At 46.3% G+C, this 13,872-nt stretch overlaps 1 protein-coding gene across 1 annotated transcript; it reads right to left on the bottom strand.

Moving 5' to 3' along the window:
- Positions 1–10,877: 10,877 nt before the first annotated feature.
- On the bottom strand, positions 10,878–13,654 carry IER5 (immediate early response 5). Its single transcript, XM_027868479.1, has one exon. The coding sequence runs from the start codon at positions 12,748–12,750 to the stop codon at positions 11,833–11,835; it is 918 nt and encodes a 305-aa protein (XP_027724280.1). The 5' UTR covers positions 12,751–13,654; the 3' UTR covers positions 10,878–11,832.
- Positions 13,655–13,872: the final 218 nt, after the last annotated feature.

The raw sequence follows: 13,872 nt of genomic DNA, 5'->3' as shown, positions 1-13,872 counted from the left end.
TCTTTAACTGCCTCCCGGACAGTTTTATGAGGAGGCCTCCCCCTGGCCGCCAAATCACTCAGCCGAGCGACCTTGAGGAAGTCACTTAAACCCTTTGGGTCTCTTTTCTCATTTGTCAAGTTAGGAGGGCTAGACTAAATGATATTGTCACTTTCTGCTCTAATATGCAAAGACTGTGACTAAATTAAGACTTGTCTGTCCCTCAGGTAACAAGCTCTCTTTATCTCAACATCTTTTTACTGTTGTCACTGGTATCATCCCTCCCACCTGGGCTCAAAACCTTGAGGTCATCCTGGCTTTGGCACTCTTCTTTAATAATATCCAATCAATTGCCAAGTCCTGCAAATCCTTCCTCTCGTGTCTCTCCTAGCTTTTCCTTTATTTTCATTTCCACTATGACCCCCATAGTGTAGGCCCCATATAGCACACAGAACTATATGATAAGCCTGTAGCCAGCCTCCCTGGTGTGGTTTTCTTCCACACCAATCCAGCATGCCTGCTATGACCAGACTAATCTTCCCTACATCATATGAATTTGTCATATAATTTCTCTGTCTTTTGTAAGGACTTATGAGGTCAGAGACAAGTAGGTGACAAAGTGGATAAAGCACTGGGCCTGGATTCAGGAAGACCTGAGTTCAAATTTGTCCTTAGCTGTGTGACTCTGGGCAAGTCATTTAAATCTGTCTGCCTCCGTTTCCTCAACTGCAAAATGAGGATCAAATGAAATACTGTAAAGAGCTTAGCTCAGTGGCTAACCTTTGTAGGATATTGGTGAGTTAAGTAAGTTAAGCACTTGGCAGATAGTAGGTGCTTAATAAATGCTTGTTTCCTTCCCTTCCCCTTCTGTGATCTGACCTTGCTGGATAAGGTAAATTATTCAGTCTTAACTTCTACTCTAACTAGTATCTTCTGCTGTAGTCAGACTAGTATCCTCACTGTCCCATAAACATACCAAGTTTACTGCTGCCTGGAGGCAGATTTTACTGGTGTTCTGATCAGCTCGAATTCTTCCCCATTTGCCTATCCATGTTAATTAATAAGAATTAGCTCAATTTCCATCTTTTCCATGAAGCCTCCTCTAACAACCCATAGCTCTCTCTTTCTCGATCCTGTTTCAATAATAGCTTACATTAGTAATATATTTGTAAAGCAATTTTTTTCATGTATTCTCATTTGATCCTGCCAACAATCCTGTGAGGTGGGTGCTATTATTATCCCCGTTTTGCAGATGAGGAAACAGGCTGAAAGAGGTTAAGTGATTTATTTGCCCAAGATTACACAGCTACTATGAGAGTGGAATTCTGGTCTTCCTGAGTCCAATTCCAGCATTTCTATCCACTGTGGTACCTATTTACCTTTTAGGGAAAGAACATTTGATTTGGAAGTCAATACCTGGGTTTAAGTACCAGTTCTACTGTATGGCCTTGGGGGAAAAAAAATTACCTGTGTCTCCATTTTCTTTCTCATTTGTAGAATCAAAGAGCTCAGTTGCATGACCTCTATATCCCCAACTAGCTCTATATCCCTATTATATTTTAGTTTCCTGAAGTACTTTAGTATATTAACTATATCCTTTTATTATATATAGGATATATAACTATATCTTTATATATTGTGTTTCACATGTACATTTCTTTTCCAAACCAGATGGCAAGCTCCTTGAGGACAAGGGTCACGGCTTATACTTTTCTCATATTTACTTACCTTGTGCCACAAATACATACACTGCTACCAGCCAACTGGGGAGACTTAGTTTAAACATTCATGCTTCTTTTGGCAAACACAGACTCATCTTCACACTGCAACTGTGAGACAAGTGGACACATGTACCACAAAGACCTGAAGGAGTTGAAATGCAAGCCAGGATATGCATTTCCAGATCTTACCAACAAAGCTGGAGATCTGTGTGTCTCTGTCTCTGTATGTCTCTCTCTGTCTGCCTCTCTCTGTCTGCCTCTCTCTGTCTGCCTCTCTCTGTCTGCCTCTCTCTGTCTGCCTCTCTCTGTCTGCCTCTCTCTGTCTGTCTGTCTGTCTCTCTGTCTCTCTCTCTCATCATGGTTCTAAAGAGGGAAGGAGGTCCTGCAGAACATGATCCAAAGTGATTTCTAACATTGCTACTGTGTGATACCAGGTGACCTGGGACAAGCTAATTAATTAACCTTTCTGGGTTTCCAGGCCCCTTCCTCCATTAAAAAGGGATGCCCCCACTTCTCCTTTTGCAGGGGAAGTTAAGAGGCTTTAAGTGCTCAGAGCTCCTTGACCGAAAGAAGTTAGGAAGACATCTGGTACAGAGACAACTCTCACCCTATTCACTAGTAAAAGCCTCTAAGACCTGTTAACAGCTTGCCCAGCCCACAAAGAAAGGACAGCTCCCACAGTTTCATCTTTACAGCTGTTCCTAGCAGTCACATACCAAGCAATGTCTTTTGAAGAAATGTTTTCAGGGAGAAAATTCAAAACCAGAGGGAAATGTCACCAGGATGGTGCCCTGTGCACCTCCTAGAGTTCAGAGACTTCCAGCTATGTTGACTGAGCCCCTGATTGCAGGGATTTCTCCCATGGCCAGAAAAATAAGAAATAAAAGGCATTCTAGTTTCTCAAGTAGGTCATACAGATTCCAGAAAAGAAAAAAGTCTGCTAAATACAGATGCCAAAAAGCTTTCACCCTCTCTCTAGTCCAAAAATAAAAATTGGAAAATTAAAGAAAAGAGGGGTTGTGGTGCAGGCTGACAAAAGCCAGGAAAATGAAAGCAAAGGGTGGGGCCCTTCCTGTCCTGAATTCACCCAGCCTGCAGCAAAGGATAGCTTAGACTGAGCTGAAAAAAATATATGTACATTTTTTTTAAACTTCTTTCTCATACTTTGACTTCTGCTCTTAAGAACAGATATGCTCTCCTATATGTCTTCTTACAAATATATACAGATTTGTGACAGGTTTGAGATCATCATAAGGGGAGACTTCCTAACCATTAGAGCTGTCCAAAAATAAGAGACTGTCTACCCAAGATTTGGGAGAGTATAAAGTCCCTCCCTGGAACTGTTTAATCTGAGGCTGTTTGCCTACTTGTTGGGAATGTTAGGATGGATGAGGGGAGAGGATTTGTTTAAGCTTCTATGGTTCAACAAGTCTAGATTACATCCTTTGTAGGATACTGGTGAGTTAGGCCTGCTCGGTCCTCTAAGGGGTGGGGGGAGAGGAAGGAGGAGAAAGAGGGAGGGCTGTCCCTCCACCCCCACTACTACTTCTAGTAAACTCATTTTAACACTTCTTTAAAAAAAAAAAAATCTCCTTACTAAAGTAAACCCTAGAGAGTGATGCAAAGCAGAGAAACACTTTGGGGATTTTTTTAACCTAAGGAGCTCTGCATTTCATTATTTGTTCTGGAAAGTTGCACATTCAGTTCCAAGATGGGGGGGGGGGAGGGGGAGGCAGGGAAGAACTGCTTTGTGTCCCAAGTTTGGAGGCTGGAATTAAAACAAGAACATGGAAATAGTTTATTTGCTATCTGGCTTCTACCCACCTACCCTCCATCTGGTTATGGGGCTGATTGGCTTTCGGTTACTTATGAAGCTTCCAGAAAATATTCCACCAATCACTTCCCCCAACCATCACCCTCCTATGATACTAAAAAGGGGGGGGGGCTTTTGACTCCCCCCCCCACCGCTATCTAAAACAACTACCTGTCCTTGAACCCACCTCTTCTCCATCCCTTCAAGGCTGGTCGTCCTTTGCAAGTTCAGTCATCAGGAAACCAAACCCTTTCTCCAGCCCAGTTGGCAGCCTGCCCAGCCCCTCCTATTCCAGACCCCTACCCCCACCCCTTCCCATTCCTAGCCCCTCCCTGAGCCATCAACTTCTTCCCCCAGACAAACAATGAGCCTGTGTGTGTCCCCTGGAGTAGTGCAAAGGGTATAGCCAGGGAGAGGGAATAAAGGGATGGGGGGGGGGGGGCAGTGGAGATGCCAGGAGAGACCAAGAGGGATCTTGCTACGCTGAAGGAAGTGCCCCAAGCTACGTAGGACTAGAAACATCCTCCGCGGCTGGCAGCCTGGACCAGCCAGAGACAGATAGACCTAAAACAACGCAGTGTTTACAGAGGCCAAGTCTATGGACCGAGAAAACAGCTCTAGCTAGACATAAGAGCCTAGGAAGGCACAGTAGGAGTTAAAGAGAAGATATCAAAAGAAACAAGAAATCAGTCTGAGTAAAAGGAAAGACGTTTATAAGTATAAATGTCCCAATCACAAATTATAGAGTAGGCTTACAAAATGTTAGTGCCAGAAGGGAACTAAAGAGAACATGTAATCCACTCTTGTTTTGCAGATGAGGAAACTGAGGCCCAGAAATGAAATAGCATGCCCATGGAGAGTGGCAGGGTCAGGACTCTATCTTAACTGGCTCTACTAAAAGGAGTACTTTTAAAAAAACTTTACACTATTTCTTTCTCTTAAAGTATGAAAGTTTCTAGCTATCCGAAGCTGTGATGGGGAAATAGGGTCAGTTGGGGATCCCATCAAATGGGAAGAGACGAGGCTGACACTGATTTCAAAAGGGGGCTAGATGAGTCGGAGATGGAGGAAGTGAGACTATTTGGTGAGGATTAAGGACATAGTGTCCTGGGAAAAAATGAAAGGGGCAGGCTGTGAGATTTTGGTAGATGCCAGAGGCCCTCGGAATAAATCAGCTCGAGAAATATTTTGTAAAGCAGAGATTCACATCAGGATGGACTAGCATTCACAGGGGTAAAACTGAGAGCTGTCAACTTGAAAACAAAGTTGATGGACAGAAGAGAAGTGAATTTCTCCCAGGTATTCCTTCTAAGTGAAGGCGTCTCAGGTTACTGTGCAGAAGGTAAAAGTTGTCAGCTTTACCACTAGGCTTAAAAGGGAAATAGGGTCTCTATGAATACTAAGGCACATAAACATTTCTCTTAAAAGGTCATCTGATGAACACGTGGGCAACATTGAGTTGACCAAGGTCAGGTCCCTTCCCCCATACATCTCTCGAAATAAACTCTCTTTCCCAGTGTGGGCTTCCTCCTACAGATGCCCTTAAGTGGACTGCCTGCAGTTCAGAAGGAGAGGAGGGGCTGTGTGAGGAATGTAGCCTCCGGAGGCTTCTCTCCCAGGGAGCAGGATTCCAGAGGTCTGAGACAGATCTGAGGATACTCTACCAGGACTTTCTGGGCTATATTCCTCTGGGGCAAGAAGAATTGCCTGGGAGGGGTTACACGTCCTCATTCCCACTGAAAATCCCAACGGTATTTGTATTAGGAACAAGGCATTCAACAGCTCTACTTTCACACAGTCTGATCTTACACTAATTCCTCCTTCCACCTTCCTCTCTACTCCCTCTCCTCGCCTTAGCATCTTCATGTAGTGTGAATTAAAGAAATGCTTCCTAGCGTCAGCTCTGCCGGTGGTGGTTGGTTTGTTTTTAAGAGTTCCAGGGTAGAGAAAAAAATATGTAAATGAGCACAATGGTACACAGGCTGAGAGCTACAACTGTTTATTATCAGCAATAGTGCCAACAGTACTTGGTAATGGCATCTCACTTCCCACCCAGAGCACTCCAGAGAGGAACGGCTTTACCGGAGAACCTCTTCACTATTAAGATAACCCTTCAGAGACCGGGTTAGGAGGGTTACTCCTTCTGATCATTCTAACCATTCTGATTGTTGTTGCTTGTCCTTCCTCCTCGAAGAGGACCTGGACAGCAGGACGCTGATGCCATGATTTGCAAGTGAATTGGATTTAAGTGAGGCAGGGCTGTGCAAAGTCACCAGCCTCACTTCCTCCTCTGGAGCCATCTGGGTCCAGTGGCAAGATACAGATCAGAATGACTGGAGACGGCCCCTGAAACCCCTCTGATAAATACTGGGAAAACCCAAGTGGGCTAAAAATTCAAAAGCAGAGTCTTTGACGAAGACATTTGGAGCAAAAAAAAAATACAACTGGATCTACTGACAGGTTTCCCTTTTGATGGGGATTCGGCTGTTCTGTAAACTAAACTATCAAAAAAAAAACCCTTTACACTCTTAAAAAAAAGGAAAAAAAAGGAAGTTGCTGCCAATCAGCTTTGTCAAAGTCCGTGTTAGTACTATTAGATAGTACTATTAGTACTATCGTTCTATCCTTTCACAAGTCCTAAACAAAGTACACACATCAAGCAAGTTTGAAAAAGAGTTGAATTCAACAAGACGAAGGACGGACTTTTATTGGAGTATTTTGATGAACCACCACAACCTTATTCTCATAAACTCTTTTCAAAAACATTTCCAGAATCCAGCTTTCCCTCACCTTCCTAAGACTGCAACCTGAAGTCAGTGACGGTGGTCACCCACTATTGTGATGAAGAAAAGTCTCCCATGAACAGTATCTTTTAGGGATAATCAAAGGCAATTAACTTGTTTTTGTTGCTCAAAATCTGTAAGGGTATAGTAATTGAGAGGTATCATGGGTCACTGTAAAGATCACTGGGTTCAGAGTTAGAGGACCTGAGTTCAAATCCAGATTGTCACTAGCTCTATGTCCTCAGATCTCCATTTCCTTATTTGGATTAAATGATCTAACCAACTCTAAATCTAGGAACCTACAAATTGGACCCAAAGTTCTTTTCCCCATCAGATGATTATTAGTTAAGTGAAGTTTAAGATGAAATTTAGAAACACTAAATTCTAAACATCTGTCATTGCCAAAAAAAAAATTTCTCCTAAGTTTAGGAAGTCATCTCTAGCTTTTACTTTTCCCTTAAATCCCCCAGTTGCTAATAACCTTCCTGTGTGATACAGCAAGGTGTCCTGAAGGAGAGTCAGGGAGCAAGGGATTAATCACCTCTACCACCTCCCCCTCAGATGCACGTGGTGATAGCCCAGGACCTTGGAACAAAAGTCTCAAGAATAGTGTCCCTCTGGCCTTTTCCAGGCTGACCTGCATAGCCACCATTCACGGGGGCAATGCTTGTGGAGAAGGGAGCCAGCTTCCCCACCAAAACCAATTGTTGACCAACTACAATGAGCAGGTAAGCCCAACAGCCCCAGACCACAAGCTGTGTTTACAACCTGCCCCTGTAAGTCATCATCCAGAGGAGCAATCCTTGTGAACGTTTAGAACTCTGCTCTCTTCTCAGCCACCAGTTACTGGAGACATTTCTCCCCACCAAAAAAGACATCTCTCGCCTCCGAAGTCCCCAGTACCATCAAATGGCTCAGCATCAGAAACAAACATGATTTTGTCAAAGGAACTGATACTAGAAAATACATTACCAACTATTTTGCCACCACACCGTAAGAACCACTGGACCTTTCCATCTGACTTGCCCCCAAAACTCCCTGTGTGCTCTTTCTCTCATTGGCATGTGAGCTCTGAGAGACTCCCTTACTTTTTTCAATTTGTATCCCTGCACTGAGCACAGTGCTTTACACATAATAAGGGCTTAATACATTCTTTTTCATTCATATATTTGTTCTTGCCACCTTCACCACTCCCGACCCCAGTTCCCCATTTGTAAAATGAGGAATTGAAGCAGATGACCTTTGAGGTCCCTTCTGGCAATACATGAAAATTGTATATCATCCCCTACCTAGACTGTAAGTTCCAAGAGGGCAAGGACTCTGTGGTTTATTTAAACTTTATATCTCCCCTGCCTTAGCACAGTACTCTGCTAATATTAATGGCTTAAGAAAGCCAACATTTTCTAAGAGGGCAAAGAAAGAGAACCAAATACTTAAAAAGCATGTGTAGTGTAAAAAATGGTTTATTCAGAGCTAAAATAATTCTGATGAGAAGCCATCTACGTCCTTCCTGAAAATCCAGGAAAAATAGGCTAAATTGTGGATTGCTTTCTAGTCACACTTAATTGTAGCATATCCTAGCTTTGAGGAGGCTGTCATGGGATATCAGTAGTTTTACTTGAGAGACATTCTATGCCACAGCATAACCATGTAGTCTATTTGGCTCTTTCTTATCCTCTGAAAGTGAACACACAAGATCTTTGCACTTGGTGTGTTCTCATTTCGGCTGCTTATTACTCATCTGTGCAGAGAATCGTTTTGATATAATCTGGAAAGCAACCAGGTTGGCAAAAAGAGAAGTAAATAGCAGCCAAAAATATGCTCATAGAATAAGGACTGATTACTTCCAAGTGTCATTAGTAACAACTCACTTCTATATAGCATTTAAGTGTTGGGGGTTGTTTTGTTTTGTTTTAAGTACTTTCCTTGAAACAATTATGTCAGGTCAGTATTTTTATTAACCGGTTCTGAGAATCCATTGAAGCAGAGAACCTCTCTAATAATGCACATCTGCACTTTCTCTGCAGTTTGGAGTTTTAGGGTGTTGCTTGCTCACTGAGATGTTAAAGGCACCTGTCCAGGTTCACACAACCAGGGCTTGTCAGAGGCAGCCCTTCAACCTAGGTCTTCCTGACTCCAGGCTAGTTCTCTAAGGCCTAGTGCCTCTCCAATCTAAGGAATGCAAGCATTTGATATCCTCACATTTATATAGCTTAAGAAACACTCATAAGTTAAATGACTTGCCCAGAATCCCACAGCTAGTGAATAGAAGAGCTGGGACTAAAATCAAACCCTAGTTCTCTTTCCTTCACAACAGGCTTGAAACAAAGTAGAATCGTTTTTAAATATATCAAGACTTCACCACCACCACCACCCCACAAGTTCACTAGCACTTTCAAAACACAACATACTTGGTTTATAGTCAGAGATCTTATTTTTGAACAGAGAAGCCAACATATTCAGTTATCATTACAAAGCTGGGACTAAATATTTAAAGGTGCTAGTATACCTTCCAAGTTCTCATGCTAATTGATAAATGGTGATCACAAGGAAAGAGGGAGAAGTTCAATCTCTTGAACAATTAGCCCTGCCTCATGTATACTTGGGCCTAAAAATAGCAACTGTTAACCCCTTTCAAATATAAAAATGCACTTAAGTGAAAGTGGCCCCAGCTTAATAGATTAACTTTCTTACAATTAGGAATGTTTATAAAATTTTCACCAGATGTTAAGCATCTAAATAATCTTTTGAAAGTGTAATAGTTTGAGGTGTGATTTCTCAAGCCTTGGTCAATTTTAGAAAAAGTCATCTTAAAAAGAACATTTACTCCTATAAAAACATTGAGCTAGTGACAAAACAGGTTAACATTTTTAAACTCTTATGCTAAAGATACATAATGCATAAACACTTTCTAGTGTCTAGCTTGTTCAATATCCTGGGAAAAGTCAGAGGTTCCGAGTTCAAATTGTCATGTGAAGCTTGCTTACTACCTGTACTGTCCTTGGACCAGTCACCCTCCCTGGGCCTGAGTTTCTCTAGACCCTTCTAGGTCTAGAACCATAATCCCATGATCATCATCAGTCTACTACCTTGAGTTTTTCTTAAATTTTCTCAATTTTCCCTGCTACCTTTTGTAACCAGTTCAGAATCCTGTGATCTACTCATTTCAATTCATAAAATTATAATTTACTATAGATTTCTATAGCATAGTATACCATTTTAAAGCATCAGACAAGTATTTTGCAATCACGCTTTCATTATCAAACTACTCCTTTCTCCACTTACACAGCCACCCTAATGCAGGCCCTCATCCCCTTTCACCTGCATTATTTTTATAGCCTCCTAATTGGTCTCCTTGTATCCAGTTTCTCCCTCCTCCAATACCTCCTGCACACAGCTGCCAGACTGATATTCCCCAAGCAGAAGTTTGATCATGTCAGTCATTCCCCTGCCCAAGAAGGTCCAATGCTCCCTCTTGCCTCTGGAATCAAATGCAAACCCTTCTGTTGGACTCTTAAAAGCTCTTCACAATCTGACTCCATCCTAGTTTAGTGCACATTAATCCCCAGACTAGGGTCCAACCACACAGGCTTGCTTGCTGTTCCACTACAACTCTACTTTCTCTACCCTTTGGCAAACTACCCTGTATATAACTTTTAGGGGTAGATATATTTTTTCCTCAATTAGAATGTAAACTTTGAGGGGGTTGCATTTATATTTCCAATACCTAGCACCTATATTCTTCAGAGCTAGATTTTACTATTCTAGACAAAAGCTCACTTGCATGAAGCCATTAATTTCAGTTTTAGTAGGGAGACAATTGGTTTTGGTTGTCACCACTTTGTATTAGCCATGATCCAACTACTGATGTCACCAATTAGCAATTAAAGTCAGAAAGTCGGTGTACTAGTAGTACATAAGTCCTACAATTTGCCAACTGGCTTCAATGGCCACCTCTTCTGATCTATGCTATCTCTTGCTATTGTTTTTGACAACTTTACAAGATAAAACAGCAGAGAAAAACTAATTCGAAAAAAATTTTTCCCACCTTAAGACAGGTGGGTTATGAGTGATCTTCTTCACATTCCCAAGAGAGAAAAGATTTCAACTGCCTCACGAACTGAAAAGTTTCCAACACTGGCATGGCTAAACAATTTTTTTTTAAGTGGCAACAAATTGTCAACTAATTCTCAGGAGCTACATTATAATTGGCTGTGTAGTTTTTCCATGAATCTATTTATTCTACTTCAAAGTACTGGTAAAGACATTTTAGTGGAAGGGATAAAAAGATGTTAATGGGAAATCCTACAGCCAGAGGATTGATATACCCCCTTCAGACAGGGTTATAGAAAACTTCAAAGAATTAAAGAAAATTAGTCCAACCTACACTTATGTTTCTCATCTATTTAATAGCAGCCCCAGTTTAGGCTATTTCTGTATTGAGTCAAATGAGAATGGACAGTAAATAATGGTCTGTGGAAGGTTGATTATTAATAACACGTGCTTTTTCTTGCTCACCCAGGTTGGACCCATTTCTCCTCCCAGTCCCAAATAGGTTATTACAGAAAAGGACACAGTGAAGTTGCTTCAAAATATTTAATACGTGTTAGACACGTAAAGTTACACTTTATACAAAAAAAGTCAATACACAAAGAAAATACTGTACAAAAATTCTACAAGTACCCCAGCCTTTATACAACAAAGACGGGAGTAATCAAATCTACTAAGCCATAAGGCCTTTCCATTAGGGCATCTGTAAACTTTTTCATTAAACACTTTTTAAAAGCACTGTGTAATAATTCTGACCTAGAGCTTTTAAATATATATATATATATACATATATATATTATATATATATATATACACACACATATTTCCTTATAACTCGGTATTTCTAAGCTTGATCTCTTCTAAGAAGCTTATAAGCTCTCTTATGCGGGGTGGGAGGGTGTTGAGGGAGAAGGCTGGGACCCTTGAGTTTGTCAATAAGAAATTTTCCCTCCCACCCCCAAGAATCAGCTCCAGGGCAAGAAGAGACCGCAGCGGAGCGGGCTCCAGCCCGAGGCCCTCTCCTCTCCTCGCGGGGAAGTCGAAGAGAAAGGTGCTGGGCTGGATAGGAGGAGTGTGTAGAAAGTCCCTTCCTCCCCCGGGAAGGAGGGGGCTCCCCCGGCCCCCCGGCCAGGCTGCTTCCTTCTCGACGCCGGCGGAGGAAAGTCCCGGCTCCACGCCCTCCCCCGCCCTCCCCAGTGTCTCGAGCCCCAGACAAGAAACCCTGTGACAAAAAAAGCCTTACTTCAACAATAAACTTACAAAAAACAGCTTTATAACACAAGCCCCCCGCGAGCCGGAGGGGCCCGGCGGGGGTGGGGGGGGCCAGAGTCCCGCTCAAGGCTCGCCCCCGGGCAGGTCCCGCTGCCCAGCCGGCTCCAGAGGGGGTCGCGTCGGGCCGGGGGCGGGGTCGGCTCGGGGCGGGGGCAGGGCAGCGCCGCGTCAGTCTCCTCCTCCGCGCCCCCTCCCCCGCCCGGGCCCCGGGCGATCAGAAGGCCACAATGGCAGTGCTCCAGGGGTTGAGGTTTCTTAACACCGGCTTATCGCAGTACATGGGCCCGGGCTCCGCCGCTTCCGGACCGCGCTGCGGCTCCTCCTCCTCTTCGCCGTCCTCGTCCTCCCGGCCGCCCCCGGGGCTTTTGCGCAAGAGTCCGGAGAAGCTGGAACCGAAGATCGTGATGAGGTTGGCCACGTTACCGGTCTCCATCTCCTCCTGGTCGCCCGGCTGCTCCTCCGAGTCCCTGCGGGGCTTCTTCACTGGGGAGCCGCCCGAAGCCAGGCACCCCGCGGGGCCGCCCCCTGCCCCCGAGGCGCTCCTTTTCCGGGGGCAGACGGGCGGCGGCGGCAACCCGTCGTCCGGGCGCGGGCGGCAGCCGCAGTCGGCCCGCGGGGCGCCGTGAGGAGAGCAGCCGAGGCGGCGACAACAGAAGTGCCGCGCCCGCGGCGGCCCCTCCACCGGGGCGCCTTCCCCCCCGCCGCCGCCCCTCTCCGCCGCCTCCACGCGGCGCCTCGGGGCTTCGGGCACCGCCTCGGCTGTCACAAGCGGCGACCCCTCGAGCGGGAGCTTCCCGAGCCCCAGGGGCAGGGCGGTCGGCTCCGGGGCGGCGCCGGCGGGCTCCGGGTCCTGCTCCATGCTGCTGTCCCTCGGGAGCGGATCTCCCCAGCCCGGGGCCGGCTCCCCGGGAAGCTGGTGCTGCTGCTGCTGCGCCGGCGGAGGCTGTGGGGGTCCCCCCGCCCCAGGGCCGCCCAGGCAGGGGTCGCTCAGGTAGACCTGGCGGGCGCTACGTAGCACCAAGGACACCAGCAGGTTCTTGTGGAGTTTAATGCCGCCGCGTTGAACCCTCGAGTTGTAGATCTTGCCCAAGGAGATGCTGACGATCCGGTGAGCCTCCAGCTTGAACTCCATCCTCCCTCGCTCAGGCGCCTCCGCAGCTCTAAGGCGTCTGACTCACGGGGGGCTACTCTCTCGTCCCGTCAACGGTAAGGGTGTGGGGCCGGAGGCGGAGACGCGTCAGCTCCTCCCTCAGCCCAAACTGACTGAACAAACAACCAGGACAACGGCGACGCGAGCTCTGAACCCCTTCCTCACGACCGCGACAGACAATACAGCAGCTTAGCAACCAGTCCCGCCGCTAACTGAGAGGAGACGGGCGACCCGGCGGCTTTATATAGCCCTCTTGCGCCAGCCAATCAGACGGGACTAGCGACCGTTCCGACCGGTTCGGGGAGAGCTCGCGCTCCCTCGTGCGCTTCTCTGAGCCAATCAGAGGCCGAGGACGGGAGACAGGGCAGATTCGAACGTTAGTCCCGCGGAGCCCTCTCTTAAAGGGGGAAACAGCGTGGAAGAGGAAGCGGCTCTCGAGGGGGGAGGGGAACGAGAAGGCAAAGTCCCCAAGGTGTCACCTCTCTAGGAGCTCGGGCGTTCTCGGAGGAGGCGGGGGAAAGCCAGCGCCAGCCCAGTCCTTTGTTCGGCTGTGTGGTTGGGAGTGTGCTCAGGTCTGTACTGGACACGGCTGGATTCCCAGAGCCAAAGCTGGCGCTCCTAACGGTAGTTCCCCTGCCGCCGCCACCCCGACTCCCCACCCCCGCAAAAAAACCCCGGCAATGTGTAAGTGACCTTCAAAGAGACATCCTGGGGGACGGCCACCTGGGCCAGTAAAAAGAGCGGTGGAGGCTGAGAAGCCTGAATTCGAATCCTGGCTCTTTGTCCGTCACTCAAACCTCCCCGGACCTCAGTTTCCTCGTCTGTAAAGGAGGGCGCAGGCTCCAAGGCCTCCGCGGTCCTGTCCAGCTCCAGAGGAAGGCCCAGGATTGGCTTCCTGACTGCGCCCCCCCCCCCCCCCCCCCCCCCCCCCCCCGGACCCCCCCCCCTTCCCTCTCACCCCCCCCCCCCCCCCCCCGTCCCCGCCTCCTCGGGCAGTAATTCCATTTTAAGAGACTTCGCTAAGTAAGTTTTTGCGGCTGGTCTGAGGCGTGGGAACACCACCGGACAGTATTATTACTTGGCCCCGTACTTGGCAGACTCAAG

Source organism: Vombatus ursinus, unplaced genomic scaffold (genome assembly GCF_900497805.2).
Source record: "Vombatus ursinus unplaced genomic scaffold, bare-nosed wombat genome assembly UNPS02014789.1, whole genome shotgun sequence".
NCBI classification, from domain to species: domain Eukaryota; kingdom Metazoa; phylum Chordata; class Mammalia; order Diprotodontia; family Vombatidae; genus Vombatus; species Vombatus ursinus.
The sequence above is the reverse complement of the archived record's forward strand: the minus strand, read 5'-3'. Positions and strand labels throughout refer to the sequence as shown.

Excerpts from the sequence above, each read along its gene's own strand:
- IER5 (XM_027868479.1), bottom strand. The coding sequence starts at position 12,750 with ATGGAGTTCAAGCTGGAGGCTCACCGGATCGTCAGCATCTCCTTGGGC.